Source organism: Antennarius striatus, chromosome 12 (genome assembly GCF_040054535.1).
Source record: "Antennarius striatus isolate MH-2024 chromosome 12, ASM4005453v1, whole genome shotgun sequence".
Taxonomy (NCBI): domain Eukaryota; kingdom Metazoa; phylum Chordata; class Actinopteri; order Lophiiformes; family Antennariidae; genus Antennarius; species Antennarius striatus.
This window is the reverse complement of record NC_090787.1, coordinates 13,385,001-13,407,454: the sequence shown is the minus strand read 5'-3', so window position 1 is coordinate 13,407,454 and position 22,454 is coordinate 13,385,001. Positions and strand designations below refer to the sequence as shown.

The window sequence follows — 22,454 nt, the reverse complement described above, 5'->3', positions numbered from 1 at the left end:
GCGATCAGACCAGTGCACAGAGACGAGACACAAATGAAGCATTTCACAGTCTGGTGTTCAGAGGCAGCACACACACACACACACACACACACACACACACACACACACACACACACACACATACACACACACACACACACACACACTCAAGAGGAAGAGGCTGAAGAAGCAGAAGGGCTTCAGCACGTTATTACTCTTGTTGGACTGCTCACCTCTTGATTAAGGTTTAATTATGCCAGTAATTAGTATTGGTAGAAATACTAATTGTGGATTCAAGTGGTGAACTCGGTGACACACTTCTAAATTTTAATTGTATATCATAAATGAGTTACAGGTCTGGTTTTCCATTATATACTTATATTTTATACATGATGTACTGAAAAGACTGTTTTCTGGTTTAAGTTTAGTTTTGTTATCACTTTCATTCATGTCTGGTGAGCAAACTGAGACAAAATGCAGCAGCTGTTTTCATTCTCATTCAGTCATTTGAAGGCTCTCTGGCACCTGCCTCCAAATTGGCCCTGTCATTATACGTTGCTTTGTTTCACCTTCAGTTATATCGCCATCCCTTCAGCAACCCCATCCCCAATTATCATGAGTCAAAAGGTCGGGGGGTTATTATTTCTATTACCCCATTATATGAGCAGTTATTCCTTTAATCCTCTGCTCCCTGTAACTTTCCAAAGCAGCCAGTGACACCGAGTCTGTAATGATTGCAGCACTGAAGCGTGAAACAAAGAGGCTCCGTTTGCCTGGTGGAGGATGGGGAGGAGATCCAATGAGACAGCCAGCGCCTCTACGGCTGTGTCAAAATAAAATGCAGCCAGGCAGAGCCTTGAAATGGGACAAAAAAGAGGTTGGGCTGCAGCACAGTCTGGTGCATTTTATGGTAAATACCTTAAAATTCTGAATAATGAGAGGACTGCAGGAACTGAAAGTGGGGTGCTCATGAAAGCTGGGAGATGATCAGCCACTAAATACCATGTTTGATCTACGTGACCAATGGTTTATGACAGCCAGTATGTTTTAAAAGATACCTGGCAAAAAAGAAAAGCAACATAGGGTTGATAAATTCTATAAAACTGGGAAATTCTCTTTCTATATTGTTCTTCTTTTGAAAGAATTTTACCTCCAGGTTGGATTTCAGTGCAGAGACAGTTTCCTCATCTGGTAATTTAAAGTCACCTTGATGCATTCAACCTGTCATTGACAGTGACTGATGAGTAACCAACAATAAATATTGTCTTTTACTCCTAATATTTTGTTTGGAATCCCTGAGGAGCTTTTTTCCAGCCCAAAAAACATACATGACACTTTCTTCATCACTTTGACACTTCTTGACTACTTTCTCAGAATGCCTTTAAAATTATTAACCCCAGCTGTAAAACATGTTCTAACACATTTATAATACAGTTATTCAGACATTATGCATTTCTGTCTTTTGAACTGTTAAAAACCACCTTTGGCAAATAAATAATTATTTTGAAATACTATAAATAAGGCTCATTGTGAATATTTTGTCGTCACTCTTCTATTTTGGTGGGATTTTACTATAGGGAATAGAGAATGAACAATATTTGAAAGCCAAAACTCACCTGAACTCATTGATTAACGTACAGTCAATTCTGCAAAAACTGCAAAATGGAAAAAAAAACCCCAACCGTTCCCAAAGATATTCCTACAGCTCACATCTTTATTACGACTGTGGATACAACAGTAAAACTCAAATAATGGCGTGAAGGTAAAGTGCCAATATTGAATTGAACAAATTCAGGAATGTACAATTGTTCAGTAAATTGTGTTACAGTAGCAAATGCTGTGCATTTCATTGTTCATGTGTTAAAGATAAATAATCCCAAATATTTGTTTGTTTTTTTTTAAACCATAAAGGTATATCTAGAGTCAGCATGTTAAGACTAACAAAATTGCATATTAGAGTTTCACTCCACATGACACGGTGATGATACAATCATATGTCCATAGAATAAAAGCTTCCCATAAACACGGTTTAACATTGTGCTTTTTATCATTAACATAGCACCAGCAGTAGCAGCCGCACTGCCGGTCATGCCTCTAACATTTGGCCAAGTGTCTCAACAACATTCAATGAGTGAATCACAATGACATTGCACATGTACACAACATAGATAGCACTGAAGTCAAAGGCTTAAGTTAATTATTCTCATAGAAACATCTGAATCTATCTCTAAGGGAGAACAAGGAGCGTGTGCATCTTGTTAAATGTAACTCAACCCTTCTTTGGTTCTCAAATACACTAAAGACTCTTATTTAAAATATTGTGATATTTTACAGTAGTTTCCAAATAGGAAGAAGGGAACATACAAATGGAACAGAACAGCGTATAGCCTATTCACAATTATAATCTCTGAATATAAATGAACTGATTTGGCTATTACATACTATAATGTGTGTTCGATTTATATATAGTATTTTGTCAGTGTAAATCTAGGACACATTTGGCACAAAGGCAATGTAACAATGCTATACACAATCTACACAAAAATCTCTGAAAACACCAATGAAGTAACTTCATGGGGAAATAACAGCAGAGTAGGGGTACAATGTAATTCTCTTATTCATATGAAAAGAAATTTTAATTTAATTTCTTTGTAATTCTACTCTTGTTTGAAATTCTATTTTCTCTTTCCTCAAATAAATTGTTCAAGTGCTCAGATATTTTTGTAGCTACACTTGCACAGAAGTAACCAGCATCAACCCTTCAATTTGATTTCCTTTCTTAACTTGTGCTAAAGCAAGAATGCCTGTGTGCTTTTGCAATTCTATCTACTTTGGATGTTCCTTTTCCTTTTCACTCCGGTGACCTTCTGTTACAGTAAAATGTTTTCAATATATATACCATTACTACTAAAGACAGAAGAGACAGAGAAAAGACACACATTGTACAATTTGCTGTGCATTGCCAGAGAAAACCTTTAAGCAGACAATTTCAGTGACTTTATGAGACCAACGAGATTTGAGACTTGAAGCCAAACTCAGGCTTCCCTTACAAGTCATTCCCCAGTCGCTCAATCTCGTCGATCAGGAAGTCGATGTCTGACCTGGTCGCGGCAGGGTTGGAGATGACCATGCGGAAGAAGTTGACTTTGTCACCTTGGGGTTGGTAGCCAACCATTGTAGTCCCAGACTCCATCATCATAGCCTTGATCTTCGGGGCCACCTGTTGGGGTAAAAGACTGTTGTGAGGAAATGCATAGACTTTATGAGTAACTTAAAACAAACACAGCATGAATCCTGAGTCTCTACCTTGTGCAACCTCTCACGCTTCTCTTCTCCATCAGGCAATCCACGTAGGCTCGGTGGAAAGTACCAGAAACACACATTAGTGTGCTGCGGCTGATAAGAGGAAATGGGAATAGCATTTATTATGGGCAGGGGTAAAACCTGCCTTCAGTGATTTCAGACCAATCAATCCTGAGAATGACTTAAGACAGTGACTACATGTAGTAATTTATCCATATACACAAACACGTGTTCCATTAGCCAGAAACATCCAGATAAGAACAGCACAGACAGATTTTCTCTGTTGCTGCAGCTGATCATCTCGAGTATCTTTTGAACTTACATTTCTGCATGTCACTACTAAATATAGTAGCTGTGTATTATAATGATAGTGATGTGATTTCACCTCTGCATTGAACACCATCTCGTAGCCCTCTCTGTTTTTTATTTTATTGTAGAGGTACGCTGACAGATCCAGGCACTTGTCAATATGTTGTTCAAATCCAACTGTTCCCTTTAAGGTGGATGGAAAGAGAAAAATCAGGAGTGGTGAGTGTCACATTCGAGGTGTGATGGTAAATAGAGGCTTTAGAGATGAAATGCGCACCTTTGCCTTCCACATAAGCCAGAACTTGAAGATATCGACGTGGCGTCCGCACTGAATGGCCTTGTCGCCGGTGTCATATGTAACATCATACTGTTTATCTGGCTGGAAGAGGTAACCAGCGCACATGGAGTTGCAGCCTTGTAACAATCCCTACAAAGGACACAGTCCAGGTGAAAGAAAGGATGAGCTGACTCCAGCAGAACACACCTGTCTGCTCTATGAACAGGACTGATAATGTGTGCTGCAGACGTGCAAACAGTCTCACCCTCTCTCGGACCAGAATGGCTGAGCACTGCAGCGGCACCCCCATCATTTTGTGAGGATTCCAGGTGACTGATTTAGCCCTGCAAAGATATGAAGGAGTTAACACAGCTCTCACGGGGAGCCGAGATAGGCTCCGGCTCCCCGTGACCTGCTGCGGCGGATACAGCGGTGGTAATCTGAAGATGACTGACTGACTGCATTTGAAAAATAAAAATAAGATAAAGTTTATCAGAAATGTATTAAAATTTAAGTAGCAATGCTGACCTTTTTTCCCTATTTGCCTACATTTTTGCAACATGAGTAGTTACTTAATCAGCACAATTCACCTCTATGAAAAAATATGTAATGTTCTTGTTTATGTGTAGACCTTTCACCTCTCAATTCCATTCAGCTTGTGCCTGTGTTTCCTCGACATGAGCAAACCTCCTCCCCAGGCACCCTGCACAGAACAAGACACATGTCACGAACATGTTAGTGACTGAACACAAGTGACTTTTGGGGGGTTGTTGAGGATTACTCATACTCTCTTACATCCACATGAAGCCAGATGTTGTACTTTTCACATATGTCTGCAATTTCATTGATGGGATCGAAGGCTCCATAGACGGTGGTCCCGGCAGTGGCGTTCACAAACAATGGAACGTATCCCTGTAAAAAACAACATTAGGTGTGAAAAGATAAGCTGTGTTTGTATACTTACTGTGATTCTTTCAAATCAAGCACTCTTCCTGTTTACACCTGCTTTCCCGTCTCTTCTTGTCTGTTTGTTACTTGTCAGGAGAGATGCTGCTGACTGGAGCCGCATCACACGGCATTAACCTCAGGAACATGTCCCTGCCGTTCTAACCACAATATTTCTTTTGCCACAAATAAAGTCCATGGATCAGAGGGCTTTTCCTCATTGTGTGTGGTAGCACTAATAGCACACAATTATGCTGCTGTCTGAGCTACTGTTGCTGACATTCACCTTTTGCTTGGCGTCTATAACTTTGGCTTCCAAATCAGCAGGGATGACTCTCCCTCTAGACAAGAAGAAGATGGTCAGTAGTGATGGTAGAAATAGTTCTTTTCCCAGCCTGTCTGCATGTGGGTTATGTATTAAATACAACATATAAAGCACCTTTCATCTGTTTTCAGAAGGATCAAGTTCTCCGTCCCAAAGCCCAGCGCTGCACTGGCCTTCTTGATGGAATAGTGGCTCTACAAAAAGAGATGTCGCTCAGTCACAATTTGGGTTAGATCACATTTAACCTACCAACATTAATGAAAAAGGTGCTTGAATAATGTGAGTGCAGGAATGCAGCAACAGACTGACGTGCTCTGATGTGAAGAGGACCAGCCTGGGGGCGGCTGCCATGCCTTTGGTCTTGACTTCAGGAAAGAACTTATATCTGGCAATCATCACACTGTACATGTTGGAAATTGCACCTCCTGCAAAGAAATACAACTGTAGGTATTAATAAACAAAAACATTTCTGTGAAAATGTGTATTAATCATTGAATATCTATGTTATTACCTTTGGATATAAATTATTACCTAACTTGTAAAATATTTCTGCACTGTCGTAAGATCATGTAACTGCAGATCAACTATTAAAGCTTTAACTATAGAACTACAGTACACCTAAACAAACAGAACACTTAATGGTATCTGATAAAGAATGACATAATAACAACAGTGTCTAGTGTTTACGTAACAACTAGAGTTACTGAGCTGCATTAACTTCCTCTTCATCACCTGGAGAAAATATTCCATCCCCCTCTCCATCAGGCCAGCCAATAATCTCCCTCATCTTTTTGAGCGTCAGCTGTTCCATGAGCACAAAGACAGGAGCGATCTCATAGGTGAACCTGCAATGAAGGGAGAAAGTAAAGCCTTTTTTTTACTCCAGTACTTCTCAATTATTTTCTGTTACACCCCCCCCTCTCCCTTAGCAAGAAGAAAACAATTTGCACCCCCCCCCCACTTTCCGACTATGAATAATATCAATTGTCAATTTGCCTGAAATTAAAACATTTTTGACCAACTTATTGCACCACTAGATACTGAAAAAATAAAATCAATAAATAATAGAAAAATGCAAATTCAGTTCAGCCACGTTAACTGAGTAGCATAATATATAAAACACTTTAACCAATTTAACAAAAATGAATGAAACAATTTGTGCTGATTTTTTTCCATCATCATCAAAGCACATTTAACTCCGTTTACCTCAGAGAAAAACAGTCAGTTTGGAATCACAGTACAGATTCCCCCACACTCTCCAATATTCTTCCAATTACATAAGCATCTGTCTGTTCATGCAAGGAAAGTAAATGAATCAGTGGAACATTACAGAATGTCACATTGTGCCCCACAGCATCTTAGAGCAAACCGTAATATAGAGGGGGGTGTAAACAAGTCACATGCCACTTCGCAGATGTTACACATTCATTTCAATGTATTCATTCGTGCAGATGATACACACTCATACTGATTATGCAAGACCTGGATGTGACTGTCAATCCATTAGTGTCAGTCAATATCTGCCAGGGGTAATTAGGTCTGATGGAGTAATTAATAAAGGTAAATTACAAGCATGTAAGCAACCTCCAAAGCTCAAGTCATCTTCACTGATATTCACTAAAAAACCTGCAGGAACACAGCAACACAGACTAGAACCAGTTTATTCATGTTTCAGGTTTGTGTTTAAGATTTGCAACAAGGACCAATCAGAGGTCTAAAACATCTATTCGGATAAAAGTCACAATGCATCACCATAGAATGTGTAGTACTATTTTATAATAAGACATTTTGCAATTTTAAACTAATCATCTTATTAATAGTTAACATTTATTATGTTTAAAAAACCCAACATTATTCTAATTCATTAATTACAACTAATCTTTAAAATGATTTATGTGACATTATCCACAAATCCTTCATTAGATTTTTTTTTAAATAAATTTGCAGCAAAGCATACAGAGTAATAGCTTTAAAAAGTCTTCTGTTTATTAAGATTAACATTTGATTAAGGTTTTATTTAAAAGCATTACATCATCTGCTCTGAGGCTACATATTATGTTTACAACAGGCTCAGTTAAAAAGAAAAGGCGTCACTCCCCTGAAGCTGAATGTGACCTCACTGCTGATTGATTCCTTATCATTGCTTCCCCTTTATTTAACTGTGATGGGAATGGAAATCAAAGCGGGAGACAGATACTTTTCCTGAAATTTAAACTTGAATATACGCTACACATTAGCAAAGACTCTTCAAACCAAGTTTTATTCACAAAGTGATATACCAATTTATATGTCACACAATGAAATGGAAATAAGTGATAAACTCGGTACACCCTTCTCTTACAAGTTTATAAAAAATAAAAAAGGGATTTAAAGCAACGGTCACAGTCCCTGTGGTGGGTGTTCATATTGTGTACAGATGACCCTCTGGGCTCCTGGATTGTTATTCCACAGGAACTAGATTTAGTTGAAACAAAGACAGCATGTAAACTGTGAATGCAAATCAATATGCAATTTGGTTTGACTGCAGGGCTGTATTATATGACCACTGCCTGAGTGCAGGCAACAGTGACAATACTGTGGGGAGCAGCTCTACAAATGCCTTCCTTTGTGTATTCTGTTTTCTGACTAGAATGACAATCTATTAGAACAAGCAGCTATTCTTCGGCTGAAGACAGTAAATTACTCCCAGCCAGCCTTGTGTATTAGTCTTAGACCCTCGGTTCTACAAGACCCAATTAAAAGTTAAAAGGCTTAGAATAAAAAGAACCTGATGACGTTTAAACTAAACATAATTCTAAGTGCTTTTATCTAAGTCCTTATCTGACTGACTGTACGCATGCAGTGCAGCAGTTCTTTAAAAACTTTACAGGTCAACGTATCTGAGTACGCACATGTTAGTGTTGGCTGTTGAGGTAAGCCACTCTCCTGCCAAGCCAACGATGTCTAATCCAGTGGACAGTTGGTTAAAGAACCTGGGGTGACCTGCAATTGATGAAGAGACAATGATGCAACACAATGCCCAGAAAACAATTAATCTTTGGGAGTCTGAAGAGTAAAATGGCTTATCTGTAATCATTACTGGCATGTAAGCTAATGAGAGCTATTGATTGCATCAGGCGGTGCAGCAGCTTCAGGCCTCTGTGTTTTCACCTGTTCTCACTCCATATTTCAGGGTGTCCCTGCAGTCCACCAGGATCTGCTCCAGAGACTCAGGTTGGTCCGACAGCTCCAGGTTGAAGCCCTCCATACCCTCCAGAAGTTGGTGAGGGTGGTGGAAGTCCAAGACCTTGGTTGATCTGTCAAAAGTCTTTCGGACATAGTTGGTGAGGATTTCCACAAGCTCCAGCAAGAACTGCATGGTCTGCTCCTCTCCATTTTTGGCAGGCAACAGATCTGCAAAACAAAACTGAAGCATTAAAGTAGTGCTTCTCAAGTATTTTCTGTAATGCCCCCCCCCTAGCAAGCAAAAAACATTTCATGCACCCCCCCACTCTCCACCACGACTATGAATAATATAATTTTTCTATAAAATTGTTATGAGTACACCTCTGCATAACATTGTATTCTTTTTAACATTAACGAACAAAAAGAAAAAAGATATATAGTTCAATTTATAACAAAGAATAATTTTATTAAGACTATCTTTTAGTCTATAACAGAAAAGATTTTAAGTGCATCCATTTGCTTGAAATAAAAAAAAACAACCCTGTTTAAACTATAAACATTTTTAACCAACTTATTACACCATTTGTTACTGAAAATTAAATTTAAATAAAATCAATAAATAATTACAAATTCAAATTCAGTTCAGCAACATCAACAGAGGAGCACAATATAAGAAACACTTTAACCTACAAAGCAAAAATGAATAAAATAATTTGTGCTGATTTGTTTTCTTTTATTTTTTTTGTATCAAAATGAGGAAGTCAGTCATCCTTTTAAAAATTTTTTTTGATTTCTCAATAGGGTTTGTTTACTGCACTTCATATCGCCAAACCCTACACGATAGAGCTAATATACTCCCTGCGCACACCTGACCATGAGAGCGCATGGGGGGGGGGGGGGGGCGCTGTGCTATTCGACCTGGGGCGCGCCCCACAGGCAGTTTGAAAAAAATTTTTTAGTCATTACCAGCATTGCTCAAGAGGTAGTTTAGCATTGTCCAATCTGATTTATCTGCTTATAATTTGCTTTAACTTGTTTTATTGCATTCATATATTTTTTGGTTATCACAGTCCACACACACACAAACACACACACACGTAAAACAGGAAAATACAACAGTTTGTTTATTTGGTAAAGTTCAATCTTTAACATTGGGTGATAGATGCATGTTTAATTAATATAAAATGATGGTTTCACCTACTTCCCCTAAAACCTACCTCTGGCGAACAGATTAGAGAAGTCCGTCTCCGTGCGTCTGAAACGCGCGTCTCCGCCAATGTTATCGCACGACATGAGGTTCTTGGCTGTTCGCTCCTTGAAGGAACCCACAGTCCTGTTTCTCTCTTCCAGGCTGTTGTTCTTCTGCAAAAACCCTAAACGGTGACAAGAAGCAGAGGGGTCAGCTGGGTGAGTACAGCTCCCGTGCATGTTGACAGCAACACCGTTTCTTTGCAAGAGCAGGTTGACTAATTACAGTAATCTCCTCTCATCTGTGACGCCCCCCACCCCCTCTCTCTCTGTCTCTCTCTCTCTCTCTCTCTCTCTCGCTTGGTAGTATTGTAAGACATATAAAGGCTTCCTAAAACTGCAAAATGGCTTAAATTCTACGGTAAAAACGATCAGACAAATAAATAAATAAATACATGAAGGGAGGAGAGTCCTTCAGATGAAGCTCGTTCATGTCCCAGCTCCATTATACTGTTGTCCCTCAAAATAATGTCTGGCACAAATCTGATGATCGTGACGCGAAACCAAAGTGAAGAAGTGTGTAGGTACAGTATGTAGGTGTGTCTGTGCAGGTTCTCAGTTGTACAGGTCATGGTTATCCAAAGCTGTTTAAATCTGTCTACTGGACTTTAAGAAAGTTTCTTGAAGACGTTTCGCCTCTCATCCAAGAGGATTGATTGACTGATTGATTGATTGATTGATTGATTGAAACAGATTTTGGATGGTGTGTCGGTATAGGTGCGGTATGTAGGTGCAGTACAGCCCATAACATGACTGATGGTATAGCAGCTGAGGAGCTTTTCCTGAGACCTGAAGCTGTTTAGCTGAAGGTGTGACGTCTGTGGACGTCGGAAGGCCATGTGAGATCAACCTGGGTGACATCATCATCATCATTATCATCATCATCATCATCATCATCATCATCATCATCAAACACATCTCCACGCCACGCAGCAATTCTAATCCTAAATTCCTTCCAGCAATCCTGGTTTCAGTGAACAAACAGACCGAGTGTCAAATCTTCCACATATCATATGCATATTTATCGGTATGGACATAATCAGAATACATTTTGCTGGCATTTCACCTAAATAATTGGGGACTTTTTTTATTATAAATTTTTTTTGTAACTGAATTTTCTTCTTATATCCCTGAAGTTGTTTTTTTGAGGCATTATTTTAATTATTAAACTGATCAAACCAGCAGAAACCGTTGGTAAAAACAGCACCAGAGGGTATGTTCACAATCACTGTATCAATCCGTCTGATATTAATAGAAAGAGATAAAATATTCTAATCATGGCAAAGATATATCTTAAATTACATCGACAAGTTTCATCTTCACAGTCACAGATTCTAGATCGGACATCAGATCGGACATATCGGTTATTTAATTATCTAAATTTTAATATAGATTGAGCTTCAATGCGTCCTTTTATCTCAGAGGTCCATGCTGTTCCGGTGAGTCTTTTAAAATCACGCAGGCCGAAGCCTTTGGTCATTCTAACAGGCATTAAAAAAATCCACGTCTGACCACTCTGCCTGTGGATACAGTACTTGGTTTTTGCTCTTTTATGTCAATATATACAGCAAAAAAGAAAGAAAGAAAAAAGCAAAACTTACCACATATTTTCATTCCCAATTTTCGAGTACATCCATGAGCGACTCCACACCATGCGTCATAGCCTGGAACGATGGAGAAGACCCAATTAAAAGGCCTCTCGTTAGCCTAAAAATCAATATTTGCTGTTCTTTTTTTTTATCGTGACCATTTCAATGTTGGATTTAAATGGAGAGGAGAATGAGTGAAACAAAAATATCAAAAACACTGGGTGTCCTGGGGATTATTTAAATATCGAACAGGATCTGGAGTAGCCTATTTCCACTTCATGTGGCCGTTCATGGCCTCAGCAGGGACTTAAAATTAATTATCCGTTTGGTTCCACGCCAGCCTAAAGATCTAATTGACTGAAAAGATGGTTAAAATGCGAGCATCACATGAATGGGCTGGCCAGTGACAGATAGAATTACTGCGTTATCAAGGGCTTCCAGCCAGAGAGGGGATGGGGTGTGGGGGGGGGGGGCACATGGATAGAAAGCATAAACGAAACCCTCAAAAGCAGCAATTTAGGGGGGAGGAGGAAGAGGAGGAGGAGGGTTGGGAGGTTAGAAATGGGAGGGTGGGGTGGGTATGGGGGACAGTCCCATTCCCACATCCCAATTGAACCCTTGCTTTGGATCATTAGATAAATCATTGCCCTATCAGCCCATAGACGCACTTTGACTCAGTCTTCATAATGACTTTCTACCCATCCAGAGAAGATGAGATGCGCAACAATGAAACAAGAAAGAAAGAAAGAAAAAAAACAGGAAAAGAAAGGAAAGGAAAATAAACACGAGCAGATGTCCACGGAACGCACCAACGCACGAAACAATACATGGATGTATAAGGCTGGCTGGAAACAAACTGCATCGATTGCATCGCTGCATTTCATCAGGCAGATATGCAAAGTCATACCAATGTTGCAGTCAAATATTGGTGAGAAGACGTGGCAGTTCAATGTAAAAAGGTGGCATTTTATTTTGGAACCTTCACCCGTGTTTGTCTGGATCCATTGGGTCAGGAGTATCTCTGTACCATGTGACATGATACTGACAGAAGACTCAGTCTTATTTTTCTAACAGAAAAAAAGAATTAAAGGACTGTGGTGGCTGTGTAGTGTCCCTTTTCTTGAAGGCTACAATGTCATTACGGGGTAATTTAGTATGGCTGAACAAACAACCACTTCAGGGGCAATATTTCCTTGCTTTTCCTTGCAGGCACTTCAGCTAGAGCACATTAAAACCACCACCACCAATAATAATAATAATAATAATAATAATAATAATAATAATAATAATAATAATAATAATAATAATAATAATAAAAATGATAATAATAATAAACAGCTTGATATTGTTTTTGATATTTCCAGTGTGGTTTTGGCGCAGCCTCATGCTTGTTTTGCGGGATAATTGCCTTGACTGTAATGTCAGCGGAGGACATCATTTCTTGACAGCAGCATTCGTCTGTCACGCACAAGCCGGGAGGTCCGTGCGGGGAATGAAACGCAGCGGTGATTTGTGGCGAAGGAAGCCTTCCTGAAATGGCAGCGATTTTTTTTCCCCCTCTCCCCCTTCTCTCTCCTCCTCCAGCCCCCCACCACCCCCCCCCCACCCTTTCATCCATCGATGGAAATGATTAATGACATTGTCCACAAAATAAATAGCACACGTAAAATAGCATTTTATCTGTGATGGACCTACTTGAGCCCGGCGGTCGTAAATTTGTCGAGTTGGGATCCGGTTCGCCGCCGGAGGAGGAGGGTGCAGACGCCGCCATCGCTCCAGAGACCCTGTGCCAAAGTCCTCACCTCAAAAAGCCTGGTCACCTCTTTTTCTTAAATGTCCACAAATCTCTCTTTGTGGAAAGTAAGGCTTGCAGGAAAAGAGAGACAACCCATAAAGTGTAAGGTTTTTAAAAAAAAAATATTTCTAATATAAAAATTTAGACGGGGCGCAGTCTATTTTACAAGTTGGGATGAAAATAAATCGGCAAAAAAAAGAAGAATAACTCGCTAAAATGGTCCCAGAGTTTACTGACATCCTGCTCGGGATGAATGATAGGTCAGCTTCATGTCTGTCAACCCCCCCCCCCCCCTCTCTTACCCCCAATAAAAATACTGAAGCTCTAATGGTTGAAGAGCTCAACTGTAACATCAAAACCGTCACTGTTGAATTTCTGGAGATGAAGTGCAGAAAAAAAATATAAAAACTGCAAATAGAAAGGAAAGATAAATTTTTCAGGAATTTAGAATGTATTTTCCTTCTGATGTCTGTTTTCAGGAGCGTGCATGATAAATATTAGTTATAGGGAATCATTGCATCACTTGCAAAAAAAATAATTAAAAAAATTCAGTCGATGGAAAAAGATGACGTGCGCTCCTCTGCCCTTGGCACCAACCTGTTAGTAAAGGATTAAGACACCGCTTCAAATTTACCTGATGTGTAACAACACTTGTAATGAGCATGCAGCTCATAAACAAACTCCATGACAATGTATGTTTTTGTTGAGAGCAGCACGTATAAAACACCTGTTAGAGCATCGCCAGCGACAATAAAGAAGAGTTCGTTCTCCTTAGAACCTCATAGATGAATAAATCCACTCACCTTGAATATGAAGGTTCAGGTGAATAATTGCGGTCCAAGAGAAAATAAAAAAAAAATTAAAGTGAATTGATCATTAATTGAAGACCGGGGGGGAGGGGGGGGGGGGAGAAGAGACTGCTCCGCTCTTTAGGAGACTCCAAAATAAAGCAGACCTGAGCTTCTGCTCGGTATAGATCCCACAAGGTGACCTTGATTTGTTGAAGTACGTTTGATTTGCTGATACCTAAGGCGAGCCTTGATGCTTATTGTCGTTGCGCACGGCCGGATCGCGGAGAGCTCTGCCTCTGGCGGGGCTGCGTGTCTGTGGAGCAGACCTGTCTGCGGGCTGTCTGCATGCCGGACGCTGAATGGCGCGGCTTTCGGCTGATAAAGTGTGACTTTTGGGAAGTGCTGACTGTCTCCTGATCTATGCGGCTCTGGTTTGAATCCCGGTCACGAACATGTAGCTGAAGTTTGATGCTATGAGCAACACATTAGGCTACGTGAGGAGGGATCAAGATCGAGGAGGGGAGGGGGGGAGAGATGGACGTTTTGGTTCCTGTGCGTTAAAACAAAGAGGACGACACTGACGCCAAACTCACCAGTCTGAGCACTCATTACGTCGCTTTTATTAATTTATTGATCCCTGCCATTCAGTCCAGTGATTGACTTTACCATCGCTGCGTTATGAAGTGAAACCAATAATAAATAAGTTTAATACAACAGCATTACCTTTAAATCTACAGTGTGTCGTCTGATTTGGCCACTTTTTGCGCACACAGGTCTGGTGTAACTGGTGAAGATGTGACCAACGACCATCGCGATGCTGAACAAACGAAAAAAAACCCCCAAATCCACCAGGTGGCAGTGAGAAACCAAAAATGAGTCCAGCAGGAGCGGAACACAAATGGGCCATTCCAGAACTCCTCCAGGGGACTAATTATAAACCGAGTCATTAACCCGGAACGCGTCTCATCGCGCATGAACGCAGGACAATGAGTTGATGCACACGACGGCTAATCGTTATTACGATGGAACGTGTTGGAAACTTCTTATTTCTGACGTCATGACTGAGGTTAAAGGTCATTTTTCATCTCGTGACACCACACAAGTGCAGTGCAGCGCAAACAGGCTGTTAAGAGTCCGAGATGTTTTCAGCACCGGACAGCTCCACTGCGCCATTCCGTCACAGGCGCTCAGAACGGGATTATAATCCAGGAATGTAACAAACATAGTGCAAACTACGGTGACGTCACCACAATGGTTTTGTTTTGCTCAGTCCTGCAACATGCCGAGCACCCCCCCCCCACACACACACACACACGCACACACAACACAGTACGACCCAATATATAATTACCCCTTGTAAATATCACGTGATCGTATTTTGATCATAACCTGAGTCTCACCAGATTATATGATCTGGATCAGATCATAATTAATTGGTCATGATAATGGATTATCTGTATTATTATATTCATTAGTCTATTATTATTTTTTAAGATATTGGCAGAATTAAAAAAAAAAAAACCCAGACCAAATTTCAGAATCTTGTACCTCAAAATTTTTATTTTTTTCATCCCAACAGCCACCTATACACAAAATTTGATCCAAATCCACAGACAAAATTCCCAGATCTCTTGCAGACAAAGTCAAACAAACAAGTGGTCACACATTGAAATAAAGAAAAACATTATATGATAATCTTCAAATGCGCACATTCTCGCACACGTTAGAAATAATTACAAGATACTGATACTGATCCTTCAGTCCAGACTGTCCTTGATGAAACCCCTTCTTAAAATGGTGTTTTTAAATTTCCTTCATGTTATTATTCTTACTATATGGTCTTAGGAATCACTCTGGCAAATGAGGCCTGAACCCAGCAAAAGGGCGTGAATATTGTATTAAAATATAATACAAAGCTTGAATCCTTATAAACATGTCTATATGATCAGATTTCCAATTAATCTGATTATCACATATGAATTGTTGTGAGATGAAGTAGTGGTTTTTGAGCCTCTGAGAAAGTTTGTCCTTCTTTTCCCCCTTTGCTCTTCAGTTGCAAAGACATGGAGTGATATATTGTGAAGGATATGTGAAAGAAAAAATATGTGGTGTTGTTTTCACCAGTAGCTGCACAAAACTGTCCACAAGATGGGGCAAAATGCGAACGTAAAGTCAGACAGACGACTGGGGCTGAGGAGGGCTGACTCTTCCTGTACTTATGTAAGTGAGCCACTTATTTTCACTGCAAAATTTGATTTAAAAATGAAAATTTAAAACGAAACTTAAAATCCCCACAATATAGATTACATTGCCTCACTGGGGTCGTGAATCTCTGCAGTCTGCTATCAGTGAATTTCCTTCAAGCCACTGTGTCTCGCTGGTATCGCTGGTGTTTCCCTCATTTCATCAACTTTTCTGTTTTTTCATTCCTTTGTTTCAAGGAGAACCCACTGACAAACACGAGCCTAGTCTGTCAATGCTTAATTTAAATATGTTTAAATATAAGCTGTAAATGAAGTATGTTATCTATAATTTACTAAATTAATTGAATTCAGATATCACAAATTTATTAGAGCTCTATAAGTGTCTATTTTCTGTCAAGAATCATTCTGAAACATCAGCTTTAGAGAAAGTATAGACTGATGATGTCAACTGTTAACCCACGGGTTAACAGCTGAACAATAAATCACAGTTACTGAGCATAAACCAGTAACTGTGGTACAGGGTGAAATACTGTAGCTCTGTTTGATTCTGTCAAGTCAAGTGACGCTGTTACACTCTGGATGCTGTAATGCTAAAATCATACACCATCATAGCATTGGTTCTGTGTTTAAGGCACATAGACATACATTTTTAGACTCTTTGCTAGCCTTCTTTTTGGACCACATCAAGGCCAAACCCAGAGTTTCTGTATTTAATCAATCAAGTTTTACTACTACAGTAATGCTATTAAAGTTACACCAATTGGTAATAGGATTCAATTTTCTTCCTTCCACTGGTATACAATGGAGATAGACTCATAAGTTAACATGGTTGGGATCTATAAAACCTGTAAATATTAATTGCTTCCGTCTACCAAGTCCAAAAAATGTTTTTAAAATAAAGCAGTTTTTATTCCGTGCAGTTTTGAATTTAGGAGTAAAAACACTGGAATTTGCTCTTTAATTATCGTTATCAATGTTTTACTGTAATAGCCTAATATTTCAGGGTATATATACTTGAACCTGGCTGCTTTGCCTATCTCTGTGCTAAACTAAGCTGACATGCTCCTGGCTGGCTTCATATTTAACGTACAGACATCTGATGTTAATCGTCTCTTATAACCTTTACGCACAAAGCTAAGATAAAATAATGTACAGTATTTCTCAAAATGCTAAATATTTAATTCCATTCCAGAATATTAAGTCCCTCGCGGCTGTAAAATCCCAAAGCCCTTGAATAAAGTTTAATCCCAAAGAGGGTCAAGGACAAAGTAAATGAAAACACGTCCCTAGGGAGCAGCTGGTTCAAGTATTTGCACTGCACTGTTTCACTTTGCACACACTGTGCGGCTCTGTAAATGTTTATCTGCATCTACTTATGCATTCAATGATGAGAAGAAATCAGTTACAAAGAAAACTAACACGTTTTAATTACATTATAATCACTGTGCACTGATGTATAAAACATGGAGCCCAGCATGAGACCGACTACTGACCTCCTATACATAAATCTCCATTTAGAAGTCACCCGTTTAAAAAGATCTGGCATTAAATTTGCTCTTTAATGCAACACTTTTATATCTATTGATATAAGAAGTCAAAGCTAGAATCAAATTGAACAAATCTCTATGTTTTAAATACCCAGCGTCCAATACTTTCCATAAAAAGCAATTAAAAAATGCAGTAGTACATGCTTCTAATTTTCTTATAAAAATGCAAATGACTCATCATATCCTGTTACAATCAGTAGAGAAACTTGACAATGAAAAATAAATCTCTAAATGTCTATAGAATTATAAGGCAATGACATCCTTGTGTAAATTGACATCCATGTTTAACTGACTGTAAAAAACTGGGTAACAACATGAATATGGAATTTTTCATTCTCTGTGTTTTGCAAATTTTGGTTACGTTACAACACAAGGTTTATATTGTCTTGGAGTGATTGATTCTGTTGTCTCGCAGTGATTGATTATGTTGGGTTGAGCTCACCTGTCAGCCATGAAGACCCTCTTTACCTTCTCAGGCGGCTACAGCTCATGTCTGAATATAAAGAAGAGACCTTTCAAGGTGTCAGAACATAACTACCTTTTTATTTCTGTGCATGAAAGACTGATGTTGTGCTGACCCCTCCCTCTGTTATAACGAGGCCCATTACTAGATGGTTTTGTCCCTTGACCCAGTCAGGGGAGCTGCATAGCTAACAGCTGCTGATTAAACCAACGACAGCAGCATTCTAGTGAATCACCTTCGAGGTTTGATGTCATGTTCATACATATACCCACCTCTCCTGTCCGGCGCCTAAAGGAGTTTCCTTTCATTTTTTTCCTTACCCAGACAAATTACATCAAGTTCGTTTCTAAGAAAACCATCAGGACTCAATGTACAGGTCATGAGAGACACATCAGAATTAGATTTAGCCTGGATTATTTGGTAAAGTCAAATGACTTGGGTAAGAATTACTCGAAAAGAAAAAGTTTTAAGAAACAAAACTAACTTCGAATCACTAGTGATGTGCCAGAGCCTGTTTGGACACATGTAAAACAATTGACAGGTAAGTTTAAAACATAGTGGATCTAGAGTTCAATTTTGTCTGAGTATTTTTCATTTGAAAATAAAATTCTCCATTAAATGGGTTGGCTCCATAGCAGGTTTTTGTGATCAGTAAGTCTGGGTGTTTTACAGTCTTTTATCTTTTAAAAACTAGATTTTAACCACAACTTATTATATCTCTGCTATGAACAATTAAACTTCCTACAGTCCTTTTTGCAATAAAGGGAAAATGTTTCTCTTGGACAATGAAGCCAAATCAAAGCTGAGCAATGTCTTTGTGCTAAGCTGGTCTGATTATTTGATCTTCTCCATTCATAGGCATTAGTTTATAATAGGATCATAAATTGGGAACTAAGACTTCACAGTTCAAATGGTCACATGTCATTATGTTACTGTGGGTTTTTTTCTCTTTTGTAACGAATATATTATTAATATTCATACAGAGTAATCATTTTGGGATTTGGAAAACCACTCCACCAGTTGTACAAATACTTTTACCACCAAATGATATGGCAGTGCACATAAATGAAGGCTACATATGGGAAACAGTGCTGTGTGTAAAATCCAGTTAAACTAATAATACCATTAAATAAAACAAGAAATCTCCAGCAGCAAATTCAAAGGGGTTGTTTGCATTTACCTGCCATATAAGTTTTTTTAAGTATTCATATTTAATTTAAACTTTGTGTAGATTCCAGAATGGAAGTATTTTACTAACAAATTGAAAGGTGTTTCTTGATGGAACAATCATTATAATCTCTGTTATTTTCATATAAAACTAAATTAATGAGCCTTTAAAATGATGAGCCAACACTGTAAGTGATATCTAGTTACTATATTAGTCAAGGGCATCTACAGCTGAAGCTTCTTTTCAAGTTTAGGTCTTTTTGAGAGTGGAGCCTATTCCATATTTTGAATTTTGTTGTGGATACCAACTCTGTTTACAATTGTATTTAACATTAAAATCAACAGATGAAATGAGCTGCATCAGGATAATAATAATAAGTAAAAATGTGTTAAGTGTACAAATGCATTTCTACCAACAAAAAGCCGATTGTAGTTGCATTTAGTCAAGGTTAAGCAATAAACGTATTCGCCATGGGTTTTACAAAATGACTAAAGCAGGTTGAGTCAAGGTTAGATGAACATATAAAGGTCTTTCTTTGATTTGAAATATTCATAATTCATGAGCATATACTTCTATAATAATCCTCTGCATCTGTCATAATAATTTTTCGTCTATGAATCGTTGAGGCTTCTTGCAGAAAGGGGGCGCTGTGGAGGCAGAAAACTGGTAATGAATGACAAGTTGATCTCATGCGGACATGGTCACAGTGGTGCCTCACAGGACTGCTCTCTAAATGAAAGATTAAATCAGATGCTTGAATCTGAATTTCATGATCAGATCTAATAGTTTCTGAATCATGTAGTTACTTTAGGGTTCATTTTTAAATACATTAGAAAATCAAGTTATTGTCCAGCGATAAAGTCATCATAAATCTATCATGGACAATTCAGTGCATATAACATAAACAAACCAATTAATGACTAGAAGGAGGTCAGTGCACCTTGTGTAGGTGCTGTTATTGCAGAACAGTGATCAATATTACATGACACTTGGGCATTAGTGAGCTATAAGCGTAGGATCTGACCTGTGATTGCAGTTGTTTTCCCATCCTGTTGGACAAAAAAACTCAAGTCTCAGGGTTTGGCCTAAAAAACTGGACAGTCGGTTGTATCCATAGGTCCACAGAAACTGTAAGAAGTTAAACTAGCAAATGTTCCAACCAAAAGACAAAGTATTTCTGTCAGCTTAGTCTCACTGCTGTCTTGCATATCTTTACAAAGTCTTAAGAGAATAAATGCTAATCATAACACACAAACAATATAACATGTTTTTAGAGAGCAGTAACAATTTAGGGCAATCCTAGTTTATTTTAATAATATAGAAAATACGGTATAAGAGAAAAAAATGCCTAAAACAATTTAATATTTATTTAATTTCTTTGGAGGGTTCCATTCATTTTGATTTGAAAGGACATTTTAAATAAAACTTCTCATCATGAATTAAGTTTGGATATATTTCTGGATATTGGCCCCTGAATCCACCATTGAGGGGCTCGGGTCTGAATATGATGGAGAGGAATTTCAATTGCGTAATTTTTACTCAATCAAATTTCAGGGCTCACATGGGAATATTTCAGTATTGAAGATACATTCAAAATGTTCTGACAGAATTTATATATTTCTAATTATTTCAATAAAGACCTTGACATACAGTAGAATCAAAACCAACCCATCGCCTGTCGCCTCCATCTTATAATATTACTTTGCTCATCTTAATAGCAGCAGTAGAGCAGCAGACAGGTAACCGAACTTTAAAGCAGACAATTTTTTCATCAGAAGTTGTTCCAGTGTCGCTCTTTTCTGAGTGGACTCCGAATTTTTCTGCATAAGATAGAAACTTATCGTTGCCCTTTTTAATCTCAAAATTTTAAATTCTACCACAAATAGTTGAAAATTAATGTGGTTTCAGCATTTTCAAACTTTTCACAAAGTACATTAATTAATACGAGACTTAATTCTAGAGACTGTTGCATGGCCCATTTGAGTGACAGATATTAAATGAATTATTCTGAGTTGAGGAAAATGTTATAATCTTTATTCTCACACAGTATTCGGGTCATATCAACAATAGCAGATCTTTTCAGGAGCATGCTTAAAAACACCCCATTAGGAGCAAAAACGAACACTTTCATTCAACAAAAGCTATTAAATATAATTTTACAAGGGAGTGAAATCTTCCACCGAAGAAAATGATCAAAACACAAGTTGAAAACTTGTCCTCTTTGATATGATATAGACAGTGCATTCAAACTCATGAGCTAGAAACTTCTCCATGGTCCCAAATGAATTAACTTAGAAACTTTATATACACTCAAAAATGTGCTACACAGATCAGTGATGATAGGAACTGTTGTAAGGAATCAATCAAATAAAAAAAGACCTATAAAGTGGAGCGCACTCTGTACTTGAACTAATGTTGGACTGACTGTATTGCACTAGTGATTTCTACTGTTTTAAATGACTACGACTTGTGTTACATCATATTCCTCGTGTCCTCCCTTTTGACGTGGTCAAGTGACTTGTCGTGACACTTGCTTTTTTTGTTCTGGTGAGTTTTGACATGTTTTGCCAAGTGGTCACTCCTCATGAACCTCTTGCAGCAGTCCGGGCAAACAAAGCGCTTCTCCCCTGTGTGAGTCCTCAGGTGTCTCTGCAGCTCATCCGACCTGGTGAAACTCTTCCCACAGAACAGCCAGTTGCACACAAACGGCCTCTCTCCAGAATGCCACCTCAGGTGCGCTTTCAGGTGAGAAGTTTTCCCGTAAACTTTTCCGCAACCCGGTATGTGACAAATGTGCTGTTTCTTCTTCCCAGGCTCGTCGCTGGATGTGGAGGACTGGCAGTTCGGACATCTGCACCTCCTGCACCGTCGCGCCGTGGCGAGAGGGGACTTGGTGTGCAGGAGAGCCGCGATTTGCGTCTGATACTGCGCAAAGTCTGTGTGTCCCAGAACCAAGCCTCTCTGCAGCTGGAAGCGATGGGGACCGAGTGAGGATGAGTGGCTGACGTGGTTGCCCTGCTGGAGGCTCCACCACGGAATATCCTCTCCAGGGTTTGGGGACAACTGTCTCTGCTGCTGGTGCACAAGGCCGGAGGGTCCTGTGACAAAACTTGGCATTGCGGGCGGTATGGGCGTTGGGGCTGTATAACTGACAGCCGGGACGTAGGTGGGAGGGCAGGTGGACTGGAGGGACTGCATGGAACAAGGGAGCATCTTCACAGGGGAGAAGTCATAGGGGTACGAGGGGTCCGCTGGAGGGGTGAGGGGCAGTTCGTGGTGCGAGCTGAAGGAGCTCTGGATGTGTGCAGACAGCTGCGGTTTGGAGGATAGTCCGAAAGTAGAGTTG

At 39.2% G+C, this 22,454-nt stretch overlaps 2 protein-coding genes across 2 annotated transcripts in view; both read right to left on the bottom strand.

Moving 5' to 3' along the window:
- Positions 1-1,717: 1,717 nt before the first annotated feature.
- On the bottom strand, positions 1,718-13,757 carry LOC137604801 (glutamate decarboxylase 1). The gene is made up of 17 exons (XM_068328878.1): positions 13,739-13,757; positions 12,836-13,006; positions 11,153-11,215; positions 9,521-9,676; positions 8,289-8,531; positions 8,030-8,120; positions 5,871-5,983; positions 5,448-5,563; positions 5,253-5,332; positions 5,100-5,154; positions 4,664-4,780; positions 4,507-4,571; positions 4,134-4,212; positions 3,869-4,018; positions 3,668-3,775; positions 3,286-3,375; positions 1,718-3,199 (listed from the first exon to the last, which is right to left on the bottom strand). Exons 2-17 carry the CDS (start codon positions 12,909-12,911, stop codon positions 3,026-3,028), a joined length of 1,776 nt encoding a protein of 591 aa, XP_068184979.1. The 5' UTR covers positions 12,912-13,006; positions 13,739-13,757; the 3' UTR covers positions 1,718-3,025.
- Positions 13,758-21,167: 7,410 nt separating this feature from the next.
- sp5a (Sp5 transcription factor a) overlaps positions 21,168-22,454 on the bottom strand; it is a 2,402-nt gene continuing 1,115 nt past the window's right edge. Inside the window, exon 2 of the mRNA XM_068329635.1 lies at positions 21,168-22,454. This exon is cut by the window's right edge and continues 203 nt beyond it. Coding sequence (XP_068185736.1) covers positions 21,581-22,454 — 874 coding nt within the window. The 3' untranslated portion in view covers positions 21,168-21,580.

What these genes read in the sequence shown, in the direction of transcription:
- LOC137604801 (XM_068328878.1), bottom strand. Translation starts at nt 12,911, where the DNA reads ATGGCGGCGTCTGCACCCTCCTCCTCCGGCGGCGAACCGGATCCCAAC. An exon ending in TTTACGACCGCCGGGCTCAA is followed by an intron (nt 11,216 to 12,835) that starts GTAGGTCCATCA and finishes CCATCGTTCCAG; the next exon opens with GCTATGACGCATGGTGTGGA. An exon ending in GAAATATGGAGTGAGAACAG is followed by an intron (nt 8,121 to 8,288) that starts GTGAAAACACAG and finishes CATCAATTGCAG; the next exon opens with GTCACCCCAGGTTCTTTAAC.